At 65.4% G+C, this 21,801-nt stretch overlaps 1 protein-coding gene across 9 annotated transcripts in view; it reads right to left on the bottom strand.

Annotated features, from left to right (window-relative positions):
* MAD1L1 (mitotic arrest deficient 1 like 1) overlaps nucleotides 1-21,801 on the bottom strand; it is a 323,294-nt gene that overhangs the window by 23,881 nt on the left and 277,612 nt on the right. For all 9 annotated transcript variants that reach the window (XM_029219334.1, XM_029219333.1, XM_029219335.1 and 6 more), the window contains one exon: nucleotides 11,892-12,082. In XM_029219334.1, coding sequence (XP_029075167.1) covers nucleotides 11,892-12,082 — 191 coding nt within the window. The remainder of the gene's footprint in view (nucleotides 1-11,891; nucleotides 12,083-21,801) is intronic.

Raw genomic sequence — 21,801 nt, 5'->3', positions numbered from 1 at the left:
CAGAGACAAAACAGGGGCACCGAGCCCTCGTCCACATGTAGGGTGGGCTGAGCCCGAGGCCCGTCCGCTGGCAGGGGCGGGGACCCAGAGCCAGACACCACGGCCACGCCAGCCCCGGCAGATGCAGGACCAGGGGCTCTACCCTCCCCAGCCCACTGTGGGGGAAGGGTGGCGGGGCAGGAGTTAAGGCACCCAGAGCCTGGCCAGCCTGGCCCGTCGCCAGGTGGGTGTCAGCAGAGGAGGGAGGAAGGAAGAGGGGCTGGGGAGCGGGTTAAAATCCAGTCACGGGTCCACAGAGCCCACCGGGAGCAAGAAAGGTGAGGCCAGCCGGAGGCCATGCTGAGCCGTCCCGACCCTGGCCTCCGCGTGGCTGCTGCAGAGCGGGGACAGGCCAGACGTAGGGGCTGGAGGCCCAGGAAGGGCTCTGGAGGGTCAGACCATAGCAGGGGACCCGCTTTTCTCACTCGTCCAGTAGAGGATGAGCGGCAGGGGTTGCAGGGGCCGCACGGCTCAGCCCGGTGCACCTGAAGCTGTCACAGACATGCGCGAAATGACTCCCTAACTTGGGAAGCTGCCATGGTCATTGGCAAGCAGACCCCGCTCTCCTAGAACAGGGTCAGCGAAACTGCGGTTCGCAGGCCAAGCCCGCCGGCTGTGCTGTAAAGGAAGCATCACGGGCACACGGTCGCGATCCTCGGGTCCACGCCGCCCTCCGCTGCACGTGCGTGACCCGGGCAGAGTGGAGCAGCTGCGACAGAGGCGCCATGGCCTGCAGAGCTGGAAATACTCACAAGCTGGTCCCTCACACACAAAGTTCGTCAGCTCCGGCCTGGGACACTCTCCTCGGGAGATCAGCCCCCGCCCGCCCGCCCGCCCAAACCCTCCTCAGAGCTTCTTCCCTCAGCTGTAAACCTGTCCCAGACCCGTGCCGACCCTGGGGATTTTAAACATCTGTCTTTATCTAAGAATTTCGGACCCTGAAACCAAACCCCCTCCCCCAGCGTAAGGGGAAGCCCAGCCCCCAACACGGCCCTGTCCCTCGGGAAGCTGGGTGTGCGCCAGCCCCACTGCCCGGGGGACCGGTACCCGGTCCAGGCGCCTCACCCCCCGAACCCCGGGGCTCCGGTTCACAGGTGAGTTACCAGCCGCACCTGGTCACCTCCCTTCTCCCTTGGGGCCCCGCCGGGTCCGTAGGACGGAGGTGCATGCCGAGGCTCAGCCCCACGGTCACTCTGCCGGGGGGTCTCCGCCCGCCTTCGGTGGGTGCTCTGTGCGCCTCGCACCAAGGATCACAAGAGGGACCTTGTGGAAGAGAGAAGCCACCAGAGCCCAGACCAGGAGTCCTGTCGCTGCTCCTCCCATGAGCGACGCCAGGACCACTTTCCATCCGCCAACCTGGGGCCCAAGGCCGAGGCTCCACGTGGCTGGGGGGACAGAGCCATCCCCGTGTCTCAGTGAAGCCGGAGGGGAGAGCCGTGACTGGGCGGGCCTGAGGGGCAGGGCTGGCCAGGGGAGCCCACTCCACCTCGGCACCCACCCTGGACCTGGCACGCGTGCCTCCTGATCCCGGCTTGCGCGTGGGGCAGTGAGCGAGCGCGACAGCAAACAGGACACTCTCCCACTGCAGAGCTGGCGGGCCCAGACCTCCATCAGGGGTCAGGGTCAGAGCACGCTGCCCTAGGGGGGCAGCCCGCACCCAGCCCCCCCGGAGGCCCTCTGAGACCCTAGCTCCCCGAGGGGGCTCCCCACGGGCCCCGCACGGCGTCCTGTCCCCTGTACCACAGCTGTGCCCCCAAGACGGACAGCAGAGGCTGGCCCAGCCCCCAGCTCCATGGTGCCCGTACCGTGCCCTGTCTCAGGACACCTCCCCCACTCCAGCCCCACGCTCCCTTCGGTCTCCTTGGAAAAAAATGCTTTAATATTATTTACAACAGCGGCGCATCGGAGGAGGGACCAGCCAGGAAGAGGAGTCTCTTTACGATACAGGAGGAGCTGAGAGGCTGGAGAAGGCTGTTCCATGTCAACATCGTCACCTTGCCGAGGAGGCCGGTCCTCTTGGCAATCAGAGGCGGTTCATACAGGCTCCCGGAGAGACACCTTCCACAAACTCTGACGTGAACTAATGAAGTTTGCACAGCTCATCAGGACCGGCTGCCCTGGAGACTCGGCATCCACACCGACAGCCACGGCGAGACAAGCGAAGGCTCCGTCTCACGGCAGCGCTCCTGCCTGCGCCTGGCCCGGCCCTCGGCTTCGGCTCGGATGCAGAGGCCCAACCCCAGGGAAGAGCAGGTGGTCCTGCGCTGGGGACTTGGTGGCTCCATGAGCTGGAATAACGGCACCCAGTGACCCTCTAGGGCCTCGGGACCGGGGTCCAGTCTAGCAGCGGATGGCGCCAGCCCCGGGGTCCTTACGGGCTGGCAGAGGCGCCTGTGAGCTGGTGCTGGTGGGCCCTCTCCAGGCTGATGGTCCCGAATCAGGTGTCCCTGTGACTAGGGAAGGATGACTGCCCTGGGCCTGGGGAAGGAGTTGGTCTGAGGGTCTCTTGAGCCAAGTTCTGGGTGAGGCGGGGGTGTGGATGGGGACGAGGTGAGGCCTGGCGTCTGGAGGGAATGGGCGGGGCGATGGGCTGACGGGGGATGCAAGGGGGGGTGCAGGAACTGGCTGAGGGTCTGGTGCGTGTGAAGGATTCGGGCAAAGCCCCCTGGGGGTCATCTTCGAGGACGAGGAGGCAACCGGCTCTCTGGGGCGGGGCTAGGGGGCGTTCCTGGGTGGGGCCCCCTGCTGCTGAGAGGTTTCTAGTTTGAGGGGGTCACTAAAGCCCAGTGAGAGGCCCAGGCTCAGCAAACACCGGGCTGACCTTTGCTACCCCTCCGCCCACGGGACGGTGGGTCTCCCCTTCAGGCTCCGATCTCTGCAGCCCTAGAGAATCAAAGTCACCAGCTTTACAGACGTGTACTGACTTGCATGACCATCGAATACACACTGACGAAACAAGGGAGATGCTGCAGACAGTTACGGGCTGGACCGCATTCCTCCAAATTCATGTGTTGAGGGCCCCCCCAGCCAAGCGACTGTATCTGGACAGGGCCCTTAATGAGGTAACGAAGGTCAAACGAGGCCATCAGGGTGGGGCCCTGATCCAAGAGGACTGGCGTCCTTACGAGAAGAGGAGACACAGAGGGCTCTCTGCCCCCACCCCCGCTGCCTCCCAGCGCATGCACAAGGAATCCACGTGAGGACACACAGAGAAGGTGGCCATCTGCGAGCCTGGAATGACCCAACGGCACCGGGCTCGGATGTCCAGGCTCCAGACTGCCGTCTGAGCTGCCGGTCTGTGGCGTGGTCTACGGTGGCCCAAGCTGACCCACACAGCAGTGCCCATCACGTGGTCTTGCCTTGGAAAAGCCCACATCTTCCTCCCCCGCAGCCACGGCACTTCCGAGAAGGCGAGGGGCTGTGACCTCTGCCCGGGACCCACGCATGAGACCGACGGCGTTCCCTGCACTCCTGAGCCTGACAGATCTTCTACAGCTGCTTTCATAACTAGGAAGCTGCACATACCTGTGAGCTTGTGTCTGGCTGACAGGTAAGTGGGGGCAGTGAGGAGGGCGACGTGGGCCCCAGGCCTGCTCAGGGCCCTTGGGGTCTGATAGCTCCTCATGCTTGCTAGACGCCCTCCCCATGCGCACAACCCTCCCCGCCCCCACTAGGACCGTCTGGAAGAGGGTTTGCTGCTGCAACCGCAGGGCCAGGGCAAGGCCCACGGACTGCGTGCTCCACTCACCACCTCCCCACATTCACTTCTGAATGTCAAATCAAGCCCTTGACTCCCTTTTCTTAAAAACTCCCGAATGAGTTTGCACCGCTCTTGGGACAAAGGGCCAACGCTGCCGAAACTCCCAGGCCGTGGCCCTCCCCCGCCTTCCCTTAGACCAGGCTCCTCTGCAACCCCGGGGCTCAGCCCATGGCCTGGCTTCAGTCCTGAGGCTGCCCAGGCCTCCTGGACCACAGGGCCTTTGCACAAGATGGTGGAATTGAAACCAGCTCCTCCACTGCACTGTGCTACCTCACACTGCCAGGGGCCCAGGGACACAGGAAGGAAACGGCTCATTTTCCTGGGGAGACGCTGTCACGCAGTCCAACCCAGGCCAGCCTCCTCCCGACCGCCTCCAGTGAGCCCGAACGCAGCACTCCCTCTACGCCAAGGTGGCCAATTCTTTTTTTTTTGATAAATTTATTTATTTATCTTTGGCTGCGTTGGGTCTTCATTGCTGCGTGCAGGCTTTGTCTAGTTGCGGCGAGCGGGGGCTACTCTTTGTTGCGGTGCACGGGCTTCTCATTGAGGTGGCTTCTCTTGTTGTGGAGCACGGGCTCTAGGCGCGCAGGCTTCAGTAGTTGTGGCTCGCGGGCTCTAGAGCGCAGGCTCAGTAGTTGTGGCTCACGGGTTTAGTTGCTCCGTGGCATGTGGGATCTTCCTGGACCAGGGCTGGAACCCGTGTCTTCTGCATTGGCAGGTGGATCCTTAACCACTGCGCCACCAGGGAAGCCCGTCGGCCGGTTCTTTATCCGTCTTTGTCAACTTTCATCCCGACGTCGCCAGCATCTCCTTGCCCTGTGCTGAGGGCTGTGCCCTGGGATCCCCACGGCTCCCAAACCTAACTCCAGGCCCCCCCACAAGCCCACCCCCCTCCACAGAAGGGCCCGGCAAACACGGGCAGCGGCAGCTCTGCTGGGGGGCCCTCCGGATAAAGCCGAGCCCTGGCTCACCCTCCTCCCAGGAGGCAGGTGTGTCCGGGCAGATGGGCCGCGGCCAGAGCACGCTGTGTGGCCCCTCCTGAGACACTGCAACGCCTGCCCAGCCAGATTCGCGAGGTTCTCAAGTCAGCATGTGTTCTGAGCAACGCACTTGAAATTCAGCGGAGCCAAGACAGGCAAGTTCAAATTACAGCATCTACTTGGAGCTCATTGTTACAGCACGAGCCTGGAGGCCCCACAAGTCGGCTCCTTCAGACAGGAGCCCGTGAACGGTCCCAACCGCCTGTCAGGGTAGAAAGCCAAGGAGAAAGGACGCCGTCTGCCCAGCCGGCCCCCCGGCGCAAGCTCTCAGCCCCCCACTTCCTGGCGGGGCCGGCTCGCCGTCCTCTCTGAGCCAGGCCCCGGCTGACTGCACAGCGGCACTGGCCGGCGGCGCGGAGACCAGAGCTGGGCCGCTGCAAGGCCCTGCGTCCTCCTACCAGGCCTGTCGAAGGGGACACGGTCCCCAAGCAGCCCGTGATGGGCCCCAGGTCGGAGCAGAGGTTTGGTCCGAACCATGCCACGTGGGCAGTGGGAAAACCACATCAAGACCAGCGGGTTATCGGCCCTCCTTCCCGGGAGCCCCAGGGCTGTCTGAGCCTGGGGGCCGCCGTCCAGCTCCTCAGCGGCCGGGGGCCAGGAGGCTAACTGCGCCTGCTCACTGCAGCCCAGGAGGGGACGGCACCCAGGCCGGCCCCCGGGCTGAGCTGGGTGGGAAGGGCCCCTGCACAACCCGGGTCACAGTCAGGTCGGGTCTACGCGCGGATGAGGAGACAGTGGCCGAGGGCTCCGACGGCCAGCGCTTCCGCTTCAAAGACAAAAGACGACGAAGCAAACCCCGCTTTCCCTGTCCCTCAGCCAACTCGGAACATACACTCCAACTCGAGTTCCTAGACGCTCGGCGTGGAGTGACTGGGGCCACTGCCCTCCCAGGAGGTCTGCCTCCTCGTCCGTAAGGTGAAGGGGAGACCAGGTAGTCTGAGCACCTGGAGGCCTGATTGTTCTCTGAACACGGAGGTGAACCACGGAGGGTGGGGAGGCTGGGCGAGACCGCACCCCAGGCCTGACGTGGGCAGGGCTACAGCCAAACACCCGCCGCCTCCCGGCCCAGGAGCTGGCCCGAGGCCGCCGGCCACCGGCACTGCAAGCCTGGCTCCTCACGGGCACCTCCGGGGAGACCAGGGCCCTCGGCCGAGGCACTGCTGGGATTTAAGCCCAGGGTTGGCTTGACTCTGCTGGCCGTCTCCACCCTGGGGTGGGGCTGGTGGGCCGGGGGGGAGAGCTGAGGGACACGGCTCTGCTCAGCGAACAGACCTGCCAGCAGCCGCCGGGCACGGGAGGGCCACCTGCCCCGCTCGCCTGCCTGCTGGCTGGAGCCCACCCACCCCCAGACCCGAGCCTCTGCCTCGGCGCCCACCAGGGGCAGCGTGGGGCTGGGAGCCCAGCCAGCACCCAGCCCCGGGCGGCCCGGAAGTCACCCACACCTGCATCTCACCTGCCTGCGCCTCGACCCCATCACAGGTGAGCTGTATTCAGTTACAAGATGCCACCAGATCCTAGAGCCCCAGGGAGTGGCCTGGGGGCTGGAGTGGCCAGGGCCAGGCCCCCCGCCGGCTTGGGGTCCAACAGGTCTGAGCCGCTGGGGCCGAAGTCCTTGTGGGGACAACGGTGCCTGCAGAGCCAGCCTCCTCCCACCTCCTTCCCGGGGTCATCTCGGCACTCGTGCACAGACGGTGGGTGGGTGGGGGGTCACTGCATCAGTCACTGCTCCCGGTGCCTGACCTCCGTCAAACCACGGACTCCACGCCCGGGTCTTGGGACAGACGGCAGAACGGAGAGAGGGAAGGACCTCCCTGCCCAGCCTCAGCGAGGTGGGGTCCCGGCTTCGGACCAGCCCCTCTCCCGATATGAAGGCCCCAGCCTGTGGATGAAGCCTCCAGGAGGCCACCTGCCAGGGAACCGGCCCCAGGGGCCAGTCCCTGCGCCAGCTCCACGAGGGGCTGCCCGCCACCTGCTTGCCGCCCGGACCCGGCTGGTCGGCCCCGCTCAGCCACTGAGAGGCCGGGGCCACGGTGCCCCGTCATAGGCCCTCTGCTCTCAGCTCGCCCCGGTGAGCCGCTGTCCCAACTCTCTACCGTGCAGAACGAGGAAGAAAGCATAACGCCAGCCTCCAAGTCCCAGCCTGTGGCTGTGAGCGCTGGGCGGAGGCCAGATGTCCCCGGACAAGGAGGAGCCCCAGCGACGCGCGGCCGCGACGGTGTCCAGAGGCCTCGCATGGGGGGCGGGGTCCAGGTCAGCACCTGCCTAGGGGAGCCCGGGGGCCGTGAGGCGTCCCTGCTCCTCTGAGCCCCTGCGACCTCCCACCTCTAGCCAAGAGCTGTCGCCACAGCAGCTCCGAGGCGCCCCTCCCGCTGACCTGCTCCGGCCCCAGCCCTGCACCGGGCACCTGGGCCAGGCCGCGTGGTCGCCAGCCCCACGGCTCCAGCTTCTGCCTGGTCTGGCCTCGGCTGTGCCGTTCTCCCGCCCTGCCCCCGGGGACCAGGCGACCCTCTCCAGGGAGGCACGGGTCAGGGCCGAAGACACCCGGGAGGCCCCTGTCACCTCCGCCACCCCCCAGTTTCCCTTCCTCCTGACGTCACCTCCATGGGGCTGCCCCTCTCGGCCCTCCCACCCTGTCCCGGGAGCTCAGGAGGCTGGTGGCCCGTGTCCAGCAGGCAGGATGCTGAGGGCCCGGCTTTGTCCCAGGGCCCGGTGCCAGGGCAGGGCCCACGGGGTGCGGGGCCCCGTAAGCCAGGATGGCGGAAGGGGTCTGCTCCCTGCGTGGTGAGGGCAGGCCCGCAAACACGTGCTCTGCTCCTTCCCAACCGCTTCAAAAGGAAGGGGCAGGCGGCTGGAGGCTCACGCCCACGTCCAGAGGCAGCAGAAGTGGCCTGTGTCCACTTGCCCCGGCAAGGCCCGCCTGAATAAGGGGAGGCGGGGACGCTCAAGGGAGCCTCCATACCTGGCCCCTTCCAGGGCGGGCAGCAGGGCCACAGGGGGGCTCAGCCTGAGCCTCTATCCCTTGACAACTGGACGACTTTGGGACGGAGCCGGCTCTGCCCATCCTCAGGGCCCAGCAAGCAGGGATGTGCTGGAGGATGTTGTGAGGGGCAGGGCCTCGGGTCTGTGTGGGCCCCAGTCCCCTCCGCCTCAGGCCAGCACCTCGCGGGGCCCCGGGGGGCAGGCAAAGATCCCAGACGGCAGGATCAGGATCCCTGCCAGTCTGGCCGTGAGGGGAAAGCTCTGGGTGCGAGATGGGTGGGGCTGACACATGGCCTGGCGGCTGCCCGGCTCCTGGGGGGCCGGGACCCCCCCAGCCGCCTCCCTACCACCTGTAGTTCGCAGCCTCGGAAAGCCGCTTGGGGACTCCGCCCCTCGGCGCTCCCCAACCTGGATTCTGATTTCTCAGGAGCAGGTGCCCGTGGGGCCCCCCAGGGGGCGCACTGACCCGGGCACAACCGTACAGAGGCAGATGGGGAAGGCGTACGTGTCTGAGCGCCGGCTCCCCTACACACACATCCACACGCCCTGGCGGCACACGGACGAAGCCACGCGAAGGTGCCACAGCTCCGTGGCTCTGGCCCAGAGTCCAGCGCCGTCCCACGACCTGACGGGGCGTCCTCACAGCCATGCCCCAAAGTCACCTCCATCCGGCAGACACTGACCACTGCCAGTCCTGGGCCACACCAGATGCGGAGGGGGCTGAGCGCCAGGCCTTGAGGCAGCCGCACGGAGGAGCAGACGCACCGCCCAGGATGACCCACAGCAAAATGTGACGAGGGGCCACCGGGGCAGGCTCTCCAGCCTCACGCTCACCCTGCGCCCTGCTCCTGGGCCCTTGTGAACCTGCTGCCCAATCCGGACCTGGGGCCAGGCCCCGAACAAGACCAGCTCCCTGGCAGGTGTTGGGAGTGGCCTGGCCCCGAGGATGGGCTCTCATTGGGGCCAGGCTGGGAGGACGAAGGGACCCAGGGCAGCTTCTTCTCCGGGAGGCCGCGCCCAAGCTGGGCTGTGAGGGTCGGAGGGAAGGGGCACTGAGTGGAGAAGCAGCGTGTCCGGGGCGGGAACGCCCAGGCGGCGGGCCGAATCCAGCTCCCGGCCTGCCTCTGCACCGCCTGTGAGCTAAGAACGAGCTTGCGTGTTTAAGTGGCCGGAAAAGTTTCTAAAGCTGTTTGCGGCAGCTTTACCCGTAAGTGCTAATAACACCTGGGAACGACCAAGGTGTCCTTCAGCAGGCGAGGTACAGGTGAACTGCGGTCCACGCAGAAACACCTGGAAACGACCAAGGTGTCCTTCAGCAGGTGAGGTACAGATGAACTGCGGTCCACGCAGAAACACCTGGAAACGACCAAGGTGTCCTTCAGCAGGCGAGATACAGATGAACTGCGGTCCACGCAGACAGCGGAAGACTACTCAGAGCGAAAACGAAGTCAGTCAGCGAGTCAAGAGAAGACCTTGGAGGCGCCTCAAGTGCGAATCACTAAGTAAAGAAGCCGGTCTGAGCAGGCCACAGACTGTGCCTCCACTACATCCTGGAAAAGGCAAAACCACGGAGACAGCAAGAGACCACGGTGCTGGGGTGTTCAGGGCGTGCAAGTGTTCCGTGGGAAGTTGACAGTTCGCATTTGTCAAAAGCCACAGAACCGTACGACACATGAGGTGAACCACGGACTCTACGGTCATAACACACGAGTACTGGTTCATTACTTCTAACAAAGGCACGCCCCCTCGTGGAGGGCCCAGGGACCCAGCTCCACTCCCCACCTCCCCTCCACACGGGCGGGTGCACGCGCACGGGGAAGGGGTCACCTCCCCCCCGGGTCCCAAGGCCCCGGTCCCGTCGGTGTCCCAGAGAGCAGGGCCCCGCCTGGGCCTCTCTGGACTCACGGCCCTGACTCTGGGTGACGGTGCCCGCGGGAAGGAGCTCCAGCCTCGGGGACCTCCTGACTCGGTGCCACGTCTGCACCGGTTACGGCTCTGGGCGGTGAGCGGAGAGAGTGCCCGTCCCTGAACACCAGCGGTCGGCAGGGCCCGGACAGTGGCTCAGAGCCGCAGGTCAGCGTAAGGCACAGCAGGGCCCCAGGGGCACTGGCGCCCTCACACGAGCCAGACCTCGCTGGGGCCACGACCCACAGGACCAGCCCCGTGGGGAAGGCATGTGCCCATTCCCCGAGGGGGACACCAAGTCGGGGGCAGCCACGTGCCGAAGCCCGGCCTCCGTGCCCGCAGCCCTCACTGCGGCAGGAGCCGAGCCAGGCTCGGGCCTCAGGAGACTGGGGTGAGTAAATCTAGGACTGGCGAGGAGCCGGGTGGTGGCCCGGCCACACCGTGCATTCACAGGGTTACGGGTTTCTGTGTGCCCCCACAGGAGGACGTCACCGCATCCCCGGTTTACAGATCTGGAAGCTCCGGCTCAGCAGTTGAGACAGGCACAGTGGCCACGCCGGCCACGAGCTCGGTGTGACACATTTTAGAATCTGTGTCCGGCATCTTGCCTGTCGCCCGAGTCCAATCCTGCAAGGCCCTGGGTTGGGCCGGGCCCCGACGAAGGCCAGGCAGGGAGGAGAGGGGCGGCCGGCAAACCCGACTGCCCGCCGGGCACTGCAGGCTCAGAGCTGTGCCCTGTGGCCGTTCTTACGGTCAGTCTCCTCCTTCTGGCCATGGGGCGCTCTCCGTCCCCGGGGCTTTAGAGGGGAGGGGAGGAAAATTCCTGTGAACCACAGCAGACAGGACGGCAGGGAGGAGAAGCAAGGCCGTGAACACGGCCTGCCCACACGTGGAGCTTCTGGGAGCTCCCAACCACCTGCTCAGCTCAACAGGCGTCCTGGCTGCCAGCCCACGCGGGACAATCCTTCCAGAAACGCTCTGAAGGCTCCAGCCCCACTCCTCGGGGCAGCAGGTAGGAAGGGGGCCGGGCCCTGCGGGAAGAAGTTGGAGCTGAGCTCCTGCCTTGCCTTGAATGGAACGGCACCGGCAGGCAGCTCCCACCCACGCAGCAGCAGGGGCCGGGCTGCAGCTCCCCGAACAGAGCCCGGGGGCTGAGCCCAAGCCCTCCATCACCCCGGCATACACCTGCGGGCCCTCACCTGCAACAGCACGCAGCTATTTCTAACTCTGCCTTCAACCTCCTCCTGCCTGAAAAAGCACCTTTGGGAAAATAAAGTCAACCACCGTGACCTGAGATCCTTCCCCAGCCCGATCCGCGGCCACGGGAACCTGTGCGCCAGCCTCAGGTGGCAGGGCTGGGATGCAGCACGGGGCCGGCCTCTGCTCCCACCAGCTCACCCGAGACCCTTCCACAGAGTCTCGGCTCTCCAGGGAAGCCCTTCTGAGCCCCAGGGCCAGGGTGGGAAGGGCCCAGAGTCTCCCAGAGTCCAGTGAGCTGGCCAAGGGGGTCACAGCTGCCGCAGGCGGAGGCGGCTCAGCGCACCTCCCCTCCCCCGCGGGCCGCCGGCACCTGCACAGCGAGGCCAGTCCGCGCTGTGGACCTTCTCTCCGGCTGCTCCCCGTCCTCAGCTCACACTCTGCACCTGCCCTGAGCCGGCGGGCGGGCAGCAGCCGTGGGCAGGGTGCTTCCCGTCTGGGACTCAGTGCCCTCGGGGACCAGCAAGTAGAGATGCCAGTGATCTGCTGAGAGTTCCCGCCAGCAGGTGCAACGGCTCCAAACCCATCCTCTCGGCGCCAGCAAGCTCCCCCGGGGACCCTCCAGCCTGATGGCCCTCGGCCGCGGGAGCGGCACAGGTCTGGCAGCTCTTCTCCCTCGGCCTGTCCGCCGCCGTCCAGCTGCACGCCTGGCAGCGCCGGGGTCACCTCCCTGGCCCGATCCTGACTTTCACCCCGTTACTCAGCCCTCCCGCGGGCACTGCTGACACTGGAGCCCCCACCCTGCTGCCCCCAAGGGATGGGGCCAACGCCGAGGAGGAGGGCCATGAGGGGCCTGGGGGCGGACGCTTCCTGCGGGGGTCAGGGCTGCGGTGCCAAGCTCGGGGAGGCCGGCTGCCCGTCGGGGGGATGGTCGACGTCCTGTGCGCACGGCTGTGTGTAGTGTATCCTACCTTGAAGATGAGGCAGTCGGTCTTGTGCTCGGCGTACATGGAGGTCAGCCGGTACTGGTTCTCTGTGGTGATGTCCACCTGGTAGCCCGTCAGTGTGTAGCACACCTTCCGGAACTCCTGGATCTTGGTCTGGAAGACCTCCTTCAGCCTCTGGTTCTTCAGCTCCGCGCTCTCCACCTGCTTCTTCAGCTCTGAGGGGGAAGAGACAGGCAGTCAGCTCCCCAGCCAGTCTCGGAAGGACAGACACAGAAGGGCAGAGGGCGCCGGCTGAGGGGCGAGGAAGCCGCACGCGGCTCCTGATGGGGAGGACAAGCCGGGAAGCAGCCTGGGCTCACCCCTGTCCTCCAGGCAGGGGCACAGATGGGGACCCTCAATCCGAGACTGCAGCCCTGGGTCTGCCCGCACCAACCAGACGAGTCGACAAACGCTTCCCCGTCTGCAGCCGAATCTTGCCAGGGCTGGATGTCCAACCACTTGAGAGGCAGCGGGGCAGGGGGGCCGAGAGAGCGGAGGTCATCTGGAGGCGTGGACCACGCTGCCTGGGGTTCCCCACTGCCCACCCAGAGACCAGACCGCTGGGAGAAGACAGGCTCCCTGGGTGGTGGGGTCTGCGAGGGCACCCCTGGGCCCACCATCCTTTACCCCCCAGCCGTGTTCTAACTGGGTGGCTCAGGACAGAGACCCTCAGGCCCATTTGCTGCCCCTGCCAGGTGTACAGCCGCGTGAGGAGAAACCAGCTGTGTGAAGCCATCGGGAAGGCACGTAGCGATTCCCACAAATCCTCCACCCAAGGTGCCTTCCCAGTAATTAAACCCTGATTCATTCCCCCGTTAATTAGCGAGGCGGCTCCACTCAGCGCACACGAGTTGCCTCCGAGGCCAGGTGCTTCCTGGGTCCCATCTGGAGCCGCCCAGGGGGTGTGGAAAACCCCAGGCCTCGAGCCGTCAGCCTGGTGTGAGTCCTGCCCTTCCCGCCCTGTGGTGGGGACAACCGTCCTCCGTCCTCACGCTGACCCGCAGGACCCAGTGTGTCTCGTGCTGGTTTAAGACGAGCAGATGCAGTCAGGGTCACTTGCAGGGAGCCTGCGTTCCAGGAGAGCCCCCCGCCCCGTTCTAGACAATCAAGCTAGACGCCACAGGGCCGGAGGCTGAGGACCCGACAGGCCCTGCTGCCGCCACGCGGCTGCAAGGCGGGTGCAGGGTCTCTCCCGCCTCACAAGCGTGGACACAAGCGACTGACGGCTTGGCCGCCGATCCACGGCGGAGGTAGGGCTGTCTGCCCCCAGGACCAAACTCCCGACAACATTACTACCCTAACCTCTCACACACTCTGTAACGTGCCAGGGTTTTGCACACACATCCCAGGTCCTGTCTCCATAGCCTACAGCTCTGTGGGCAGCCTGGTATCGGCCACCCCCCAGCTCTGATGCTAGCACTGCGGCCTGCAGCCTCTTCACGGCACCTGTGTTTCTGGCTGGCCGGCCGCCTGCCGCCTGCCCTGCCCGGACTGCCCCCATCCATCACCCGGCCCAGCGGCCCTGCGGACACTCTCGTTCCGGAGCTGAGGGCCTCTCCATCGGGGACGTGGGCGTGGAGCCTTTGATCGATCGAGTAATCAGACTATGAGATCAAAAGGGTAACGGGCAGCTCTGACCCCAGGTTCTTCCCTTGTCTCTCAGCCAGACCACCTAGGATGGACGCGTCAGCAGGAGGAAAAACTCACTGACCGAGCGCGTGCGGTGACGTGTCCCCGTGTCAGACGGTGCTGCCTTGAGTACCTCTCAGGGGCCCAATGGGAAAAATTAAAGTTTGGTCGTAAATGCAGCCCGATTTTGGAGAAGGGAGCGTCCCCTCTGCCCTCAGGCATAAAAGGCCGTCTGTTCCGCAGCTCACAGACTCCTACAGAGACGGGGCCTCCCCGCTCGGGGGAGACGTGCCCCCTGCCGCTCTCGGGGACCATGCTCTGCACACCTGCCGCGTGCCAGCACAGCGCGGCCCTCACAGCCCACGAGGCGGGGCCAGAATGTGGGGCTTGCGGGGGCTTCCTCCAGGTCACAGGGGCTGCCAGAGGCCGAGGGCATCTGGCCCCGGTGGCCTGGTCCACGTGGGGCAGGAGGGGTGCTGCTTCCAGCAAAGCCCGCCCAGAGGCAAGTCCAGGGAAGGGACCACGAGCGCCACTTTGACTTGGGGTACAGTCAGCATCTTGCCCTCCTGCAATCCTCGTAGCTCAGTCGCTTACATACATGTGAATGAATGACTCACAAAATGGTTTGGATTAAGTAAGACAGGACTTCATCCTTGGAAGTGGCATTGCTCTGATTCAGCCTCTCCCAGAGCGAGATGAGGCTTCCCCTGGTGGGACGGGGGCCTGCGCGGGGCACCCCCAAGATGCTCCTCTGCGGTCCCAGAGGCCAGAGGCTCCCGGAGCCTGCAGTGACCCCAATCTGTGCCCACCGGCAGGCACAGTCACAACTGTCACATCAAGGGCTGGCGGCCAACCTTGGACCTGACCTGGCAGGGCCACACGCGGGCAGACAGAGCCGGCGCCACAGACAAGTGGCTGCCAGGGCTCCGCTGAGCTCCCGGGCCACCCATCCCAGACCTCACCGCCGCGTGCACGTCCCAGCCCGTTCGGCTGTGTCGGGGACGGGGTCACCAGACACTCAGGCCCAACGGCCTCACGCCTGGGCCCAGCCAAGGGCCCCTCCCCTCCTCTCCCCTGCCCTCCCCGCCAGCCCAGGGAGCCGGTCTGCACTGAGATGTTCCTGAGGCCCCCATGACTGGCCCAGTCTCGGCCGGGCCCTGTCTTGCCTCTCCTGCCCTTTGAATCTTGCCCTCCAGCCCACTGGCTGTCTCTCCTCTGAGCCGAACCTCCTCCTACCCCCCCCCCCCGCCCACAGGCCCCTCTCCCTCCCAGGCCCCTCTCGGGGCTCTCTGCAAGTCCTGGTGGACAAGTGGGCGTCAGGGAGAGCGGACTCGATCACCCGGAGCCCAGGTGTGGAGGACAGGCCCCGGGGTGCAGGGGGGGGCAGATCGGAGGTCAAGGGGCAGCGCCGTCCGCTCTCTGGCCCAGGCCCCTGGCCTCCTCCAGCCGCGCCCGAGAGGCCCTGGCATGGCTCTGACCCCCACGCCTCCTCGTCATCAACCCCAACCCTCCTGGAATTGCAGGAGGCAGCTGTGAAAGCTCAAAACTAAACTGCACTCTGTTACGTAAGAGAGAGCGCCTCACCCGAAAGCAGAGCTGCCAGGAGGAAGACACGTTCACGGGCTCGCGGCTCCGGAGATCCAGGTCCTGGCCCCGAATCTGGAGCCTGGTTTACCCGAGGGCTTGGGCACAGCCAACGAGGGGCAGGCAGCCGGCCGGCCAGGCCTCTGCAGAGCCCGGCTGTGCCTCTGTTTTACTGGAAGTGCACCTGCCTCGCAGCCATTCAATTTCCTTCTTATGAGTTTGCAGGCTGAGGGCAGGGCGCGGAGGCGGCAGCGGCGGAAAGGTCTCTGCTCTCGCTCTCGCGTCCCGAGGGCGGCCCGGCCCCGGCAGCAGCTCCCCCTGCGCTCGGTCAGACTCCGGCTCGCTGGCCCACACTCTGGGATGGAGACCCTTCAGAGGGGGTCGAAGCCAACGTCAGCACTGCCCACTGCACCCGCTTTGTTCCCGGGAGGGGCCGAGATGCACACGCAGACAAGACGGCCGCAGAGATGCTCTGAAAGGTGGGCGAGGCTCTCAGGGGCAGGCCCAGCGGTCCTCTCATCCGAGTCCTCCCTCGCCAGGGGGCCTGAGCCGTGCCCACAGGGCAGCCTGTGCCAGTCTGGCCAGCCCATCCTGCTCCCGTGCCCTGTGGACAGACAGACCTCCAGCAGCACCGCCTGCTCCAAGCGCTTCCGTTCTGGGACCCCTCAAGGCCGTGGCTCCCTGCTGGCGGGCTGGCCTGACCCACGTCCGAGTCCAGAGCTTTCTGACAGTTCAGCAAGTACCGCCCCCCGCCCTCCCGCCGCTGCAGCAGGCCCAGCCCCCCGTGGGGAAGGCAGCTGGCGTGGGAGAGCGTAGAGCTGGGATGGGAACCTGGGGTCGCCAGATTCCAGGCCCGAGGCCTCCTGCCGCGGCCACCGAGCTCTGAGGGGTCTCAGCCCAGGCCAGCCACTCTGTTCTCGGGGCTCACACTCCGCCCTCTGCCCAGGATCCAGGGCCAGCCTGTCCTGCGTGAGGCCCAAGTCATCTGGACAAGACTCTGAGCTCCTGAGGGAAGCTGCGGCCTAATAGCCCCCCCGTGGCCCCTGGCCTCTGCCCCTCCACGTCCACCCGCACTGGCTGCTGTGCCCCAAAGGCGCCGCCCTGCTCTCGCCTCAGGGCCTCGGCGGGCACCTGGGTGGCCTCTCCCACCTGGGCACTAACCCCCATCCATCGCCCCTGGAGGAGTGTGGCCTCCCACCTTGTTCCCAGTGGGCCTCACCTTGGTGGTCATCGTAGCACAACAGAGCATTTTAAGACACGCTTTGCTCTACGTCCGCCTCCTCCCGCAGCTACGAGCTCGGCAGGGAGGACCAGGTCCTCTGGCCATGACTGTGTCCCCAGGCATCTCAAGGAGCCTGCGGTGTGGAAGGCACCGCTTCTCCACAAACTCTCCACCACACCCCAGAAGACGACCCTGAGGGAGTTTAAACACGAGCAAGCCCCTGCCCCCGACTCGCAAGTGGAACGCACGTGTCCATCCTTGCTCTCCCTCCTGCAAAGACCGTGAGAGGGAGGGGAGACAGCGGTGCACAAGGGGAGACACGCGTTCCGAGGATGAGAAGCGGACGGGGACGCAGGCAGACGGGTCAGTGGCCCTGGGGGGCGGCCGGAGCACAGCAGTGGGAGCAGCCGAGGAACCGGGGGTCTGAGGGTCTGTGCGAGGGGTCACCCCCGGCTCCTCCTGTCCCAGGGCAGGTCCCCCCAACCCCCAGCAGGGAGTCCAACCCCACACACACAGGTCCTTTTCAGACGCTCGCTTCCTGAGAAGCCAACCTGCAAGACACTGCCCGGAGCCACCTGCGGCCGCCCTCCTACACCCCACTGACCCACACCCCCGCCCTGCCCTCAGTCGCCACGGCTGGGCTGGCCCAGAGGGAGTGACCTCGCCGGGTATCTCTCTGCGCCTGGCGGGGGTGGAGGAATAGGGAGGTCTGGCGGCTGAGCTCCCTGCCGAGCATCCCCCTCCCCGCCCCCCGCCCCCCCGCCACAGCTGGGCGGCAGCCCTTCTGGGAAGGGGGTTGGAGCCGCACCTCTGTGTTCCGCGGATGAGCCCCTGAGAGTGGCCTCCGTCCTCCACAGAAACAGACCAGGGGTCACCAGACGCAGCGGGAAGCTCCTAATGTAAACAATCAAACAGCCCGGACAAACAGAACATTACGAACCTGGTCGGAAGAGAGAAGAGCCGCCCCACGCTGGGGTCGGGATCACGTGGGCGTCCGCGGAGGGGCTCAGACACAGAGCAGAAGATGCCTCCCAGAGACAAACATAGAAACAGAGGTGGAAGACAGCAAAGAAGAAAAGAAACGAGATTCTGGGAGCTCCAACATCCAACTAATAGGGGTCTTACATGAAGAGATTACAGAAGGCGGGACAGAGAAAACATCAAGGAAACCACACAAGAGCCTCCAGAGGCCAAGGCCGCGTCTCCCCGGGCTCAAGAGACAGAGCGTGACGATGGCTCAGAGCACGCTAATGAGCCCTAACCCAGGACGAGAACGCAAGCCTACAGCTGACGGGCGGACCGCTGTGTTCTGAGCACCAGGAAGCGAGTGGCTCGGCTGGGGGCTCCAGAGGCATCAGACACGTCAAAGGGAGAACCAGGACCGAAAGAATGAGGTGGACAGCAAGTCGTGGATAGAACGACAAAACGACACCCGCCCTGGACGGGAGATGTGGCCCATGGAACGAGACGTCACACGTTCCAGCCGTAAGAAACACATACAAGGTCAGAGGATCCCAAGTGCTGAACAGTGATTTAACCAAAGGGGAGACAGCCACACGGTGCAGTGAGGCAGGGACACGCGTGTGTGCGCGTCCACGTGTATGGCCGTGCACGCTCATGTGCACAGGAGAGCTAGCGCCTCGCCCGCCTGAGGACCCGAGAGTCACGTGCACACAGCGTTCAGACACAGGGTACGAGGCCTGGGGGAGCAGGCGGGGCCGCGTCTGCCCCACTCCAAGTCCACCGTCAGCACCTGGCTTTTTACTACCATGAAAGGGACCTTCCCAGCCCCTCGGTGGCCAGGGAGGAAAGGCCACCGCAGTGTCAGCTTCCTCGCGACCCAGGGAGGAAAATCCTCAGCAGCAAGGCGGAAGGCAGGTATCCTCCCTCCGCCCCTCCCGCCCACGCCTGTTCTCGCCGCGGCTGACCATGGTCATGACAAAGGCACGTGGTGACCACAAGGGCCCCAAAAGGGCTTTCGTCCCTGAGATGAGTGATGAAAGCCCAAGGCAGCCGGGGGGCCCCAACGTCACCAAGAGTGGCTGGTGCTGAGACTGGACCGCCCCCCCCTCCGGCCTCCCCGGATGAGTCCATAAATGGACCCCCAGTGGTGGGCAGATGCCACAGCGGGGGAGCTGGGACCAGCCCAGGCCACGGGCACAGGGAACTGAGCCTTGTGCTGGCTGAGGACCAGGCCCTGCATGCTGCCCGTCTAGGCTGGGCTCTTGCAGTGATGCTGTGTAGGAGGCTGGAAATCAGGGGCTATAGGAGCTTCTGAAGTTGTCCTCTGGGGACTCGGGACAGAGTCGTTTATCTTTCTGAAAAGTGAATAAAAAACACTTAGGCAATGCTGAGATTTTCAGGTTCTTTTAAAGAAAACGACAAAAGGACGAACGCATCCCCGTTAGGAAGAGCAGCCCTCTGAGCCCAGGCTGAGCCGGCGGCTGCTTCTCAACGTGGTGCACGCGGGTCCGCTCCCAGGACACCAGCCTGAGGACAAGAGGAAGGACTCTGGGACCGGCCGGCGGGAAGGCTGCGGGGCGGGCCAGGGCGCCTGGCGGGGGGCGTGCTGTCCGCTCGTCCAAGAGCCAGGATCACCAGCTCCCGGCTCTGCTCCAGGCCACGAAGGCGGTCGGGGTGCCTCTGACCCCCCGCCCTCTGCTCTCTGGTCTCCGGGCACCCTGGCTCCTGTGTTCACGCACACCCCGTCCCCGCAGCCTGAAGGGGTCTTCGGTGCATGGCAGGGGCAGCCGCGGTGGGAGTGATGGCAGCCCATCTCCCGGACGCTCACCAAGCTCATTCTCCGCGGCCCCTGTTTCCTCAGCACGTCCACGAGGAAGCTGGATGAGTGACTGCTCCCGTGACAGGGACACCGAGGCTGGCCCGCCCCTGGGACCAGTGCTTCCTGCTGCCTCTGCTGGACCTTGGCGCCGAGGCCACGGCCCTGCTGCTCTCCTGGGACCCTGGCAGCCAACAGCTCATCAACAACCTCGCCAAAGGTGAGCCAGCTGGTGACTCTGGGCCCATGGGCCTCGGGTCTTCCTGAGGTCAACGCTGGGTCCCAACTGGAGACTGGCTGTGGGAATACTGAGAAGGCAGGGGTGCGGCCAGGTTCCTGGGTGAGCTCCGGGCCCTGGAGGATGGTGGGTGTGGGACCAGGTCCCGAGTTGGGCCTCAAGCTGCTGGCGCTGGCGCTGAGGGGGAAAGAGCGGCGACCACGGGCATGCAGGCGGAGCAGAGCCAGGGGCTGGACAGCGAGGCCGCGCGGGACCCCACAGCTGCTGGACGTGGGGTGCTGGGGTGGGAGAAGGCTGCGGGGGGGGGCGGGCAAAACGTGTCCCCACGTAGCAGCGGGGTGCTTGGGAGTCAGTCCCTGCAGGCAAACAGGCCAGGGAGGGGCCCTGCCCCAGGAGGGGAGCACCCCCACTAGTGTCGGGGCGACGCAGACCCCTCTCACGGAGCCCAGGCTGACCTGGATGAAAGAGGCGCTGTGCTGAGCCACGCGGCCTGTCCACTGGTGCTGCCTCGGGCGCCCTTGGCCACTCGCTTCCCCGGGGAGGAGCCGGCCCCCCGGCAGGCCCCTCGGGAGGCAGCCCCGGCCCCCCGGCAGGCCCCCCGGCAGGCCTCCCGGCAGGCAGCAAGCACTGACCAGTGCTGGTTCTGCTGAGGCCCAGAGCGGGGCCACGCTGCCGGGGCCGAATTATCCACGCCTGGTAACTTCTAAACTATTTCATTTTTACATTTTTAAGTACTTAATAATTAGGCATCAAATACTGATGCAATTTTATTAGCCACCGTGGGAGCCGGCACTGTGGGACTGTGACTGGGTGAGGGCCCTGGCCCGGCTGGCCACCTAGAGGGAGGAGATGGTGGGCCACCTTCACAGCAGAGCTGGGCTGCCGCCCGACGTGGCACGAGCCTCCTGCCCATCCTCCTGGATGCCGCCTCCCGTCCCAGATCCATATTCCGGGAGAGGAGGGGGGGAGGAGAGGAGCCTGTGTGGTTGGCAGGCGCCGAGGGGCCCAGGGCCAGCCGGCCGGGCAGCTCCGTGGTCCCCGGCTCCCCTCCCCGCACAGCGCTCAGCAAGGAGGCCTTTCCAAGAAAGGGCACAGCGGGGCACCACCGTCCCCCGCAGCCAGCTTCAGTGACAGGGGCCCAGGACCCTGACATCCGCTGGCCAGAGCCTCCTGCCGCCAGGGGGGACGGCTGTGTTTGAACTGCCTGCAGCCAGACGGCCCAGAAGAGTCTCTCCATCGTGAGCCCGTGTTCCCGCTGGGCCGGAAATTGCACGTTTCACACGAGAGAGGAGACGCTAGCCCTGGAATTACATGCAGATGAGCCGCGCGTGCCCACCGCCAGGCCTCCTGGCAGACGGCCGCCCTGGAAAGCACGGTGCCGGCTTTCAGACGGAGATCTCTGTGTGATTAACTGCTCACTCGCGCAAGCAGCTTGTCACCTTGCACAGAAACGATCTGAAAAGACACCAGCAATTACGGCCCACCAGATTATGGGGTGGGAGAGTCCCGCAGTGACAGGCGGGCGCCGATGTGACACCACGTTCTCAGAAGACTCCCTCCCCCACCGCTGAGACACAGCAGTTGAGGCCCCAGAGGACGGCCCCTCCCCCCGCCTCGCTGGCTCTTTCGGGAGTGGAGGACCAGCTGGGCCTGGATGCAAGGTCACAGCCTGGTGCCCACCTGGACTCAGAACATCCCCGAGTGGGGCACAGACGTGGGGAAAGGTCCAGAGGAGGCCAGTGCCCGGCTTGATGCCACCCAGCCAGAGGGCAGAGACAAGCTGGATTTCAAGCCGGGCCTTCAGGTTGGGACCGGCCCCCAAAGGCCCCCGGGCAGCGCCAGCACTGCTGTGAGAAACCGCCCTGAACACTGGGCACCACCTCGGTCACAAAGGCTGGCCTCCTGCCCAGGCCACCAGCAGGGCCCCGGGGAGCCCCGTGTTTGGTATCTTCATGGAATTCACTACCCTCTGACGTTACTTATGCACCTGCTTGGGTGCTGACCACACATTTCTCCCGACTGAAGCACCCCGACAAGGGCGGTGACCTGGGCTGCATGGCTTATGGCTGCCTGGGCGGCAGGAATGGGAGACGCTCATCCAGTGCGGACGTGACTCACTCTGCATGCACTTGCTGGTCTTAGGCTTTGGGATGACCCTATGAAATTATCACCACGTGTGTCCCCACTTCACGGATGGGGAAACTGAGGCTCAGGCCGTCAAAGGCAAACCACCTGAAGCTGCGCTCATACGCTCACACGTGTGTACTCACACATGCACACGTGCGCACGCACACGCATCCACACATGTTCACACACATGCCGGAGCCAGAAACCACCCAGAGGAGAGGCACACGACAGCTACGGTTCATCACAGACCCCGAGATGGAACCAGAGAACCCTGCTGTTGAACACGTGGCCGACAACTTCCACGTGCCCCTGCAGG

This window comes from Monodon monoceros, unplaced genomic scaffold (genome assembly GCF_005190385.1).
Source record: "Monodon monoceros isolate NGI ecotype Baffin Bay Population unplaced genomic scaffold, NGI_Narwhal_1 Super_Scaffold_13, whole genome shotgun sequence".
In the NCBI taxonomy this organism is placed as follows: Eukaryota; Metazoa; Chordata; class Mammalia; order Artiodactyla; family Monodontidae; genus Monodon; species Monodon monoceros.
Note: the sequence above shows the minus strand (reverse complement) of the source record. Positions and strands in the feature narration are given on the sequence as shown.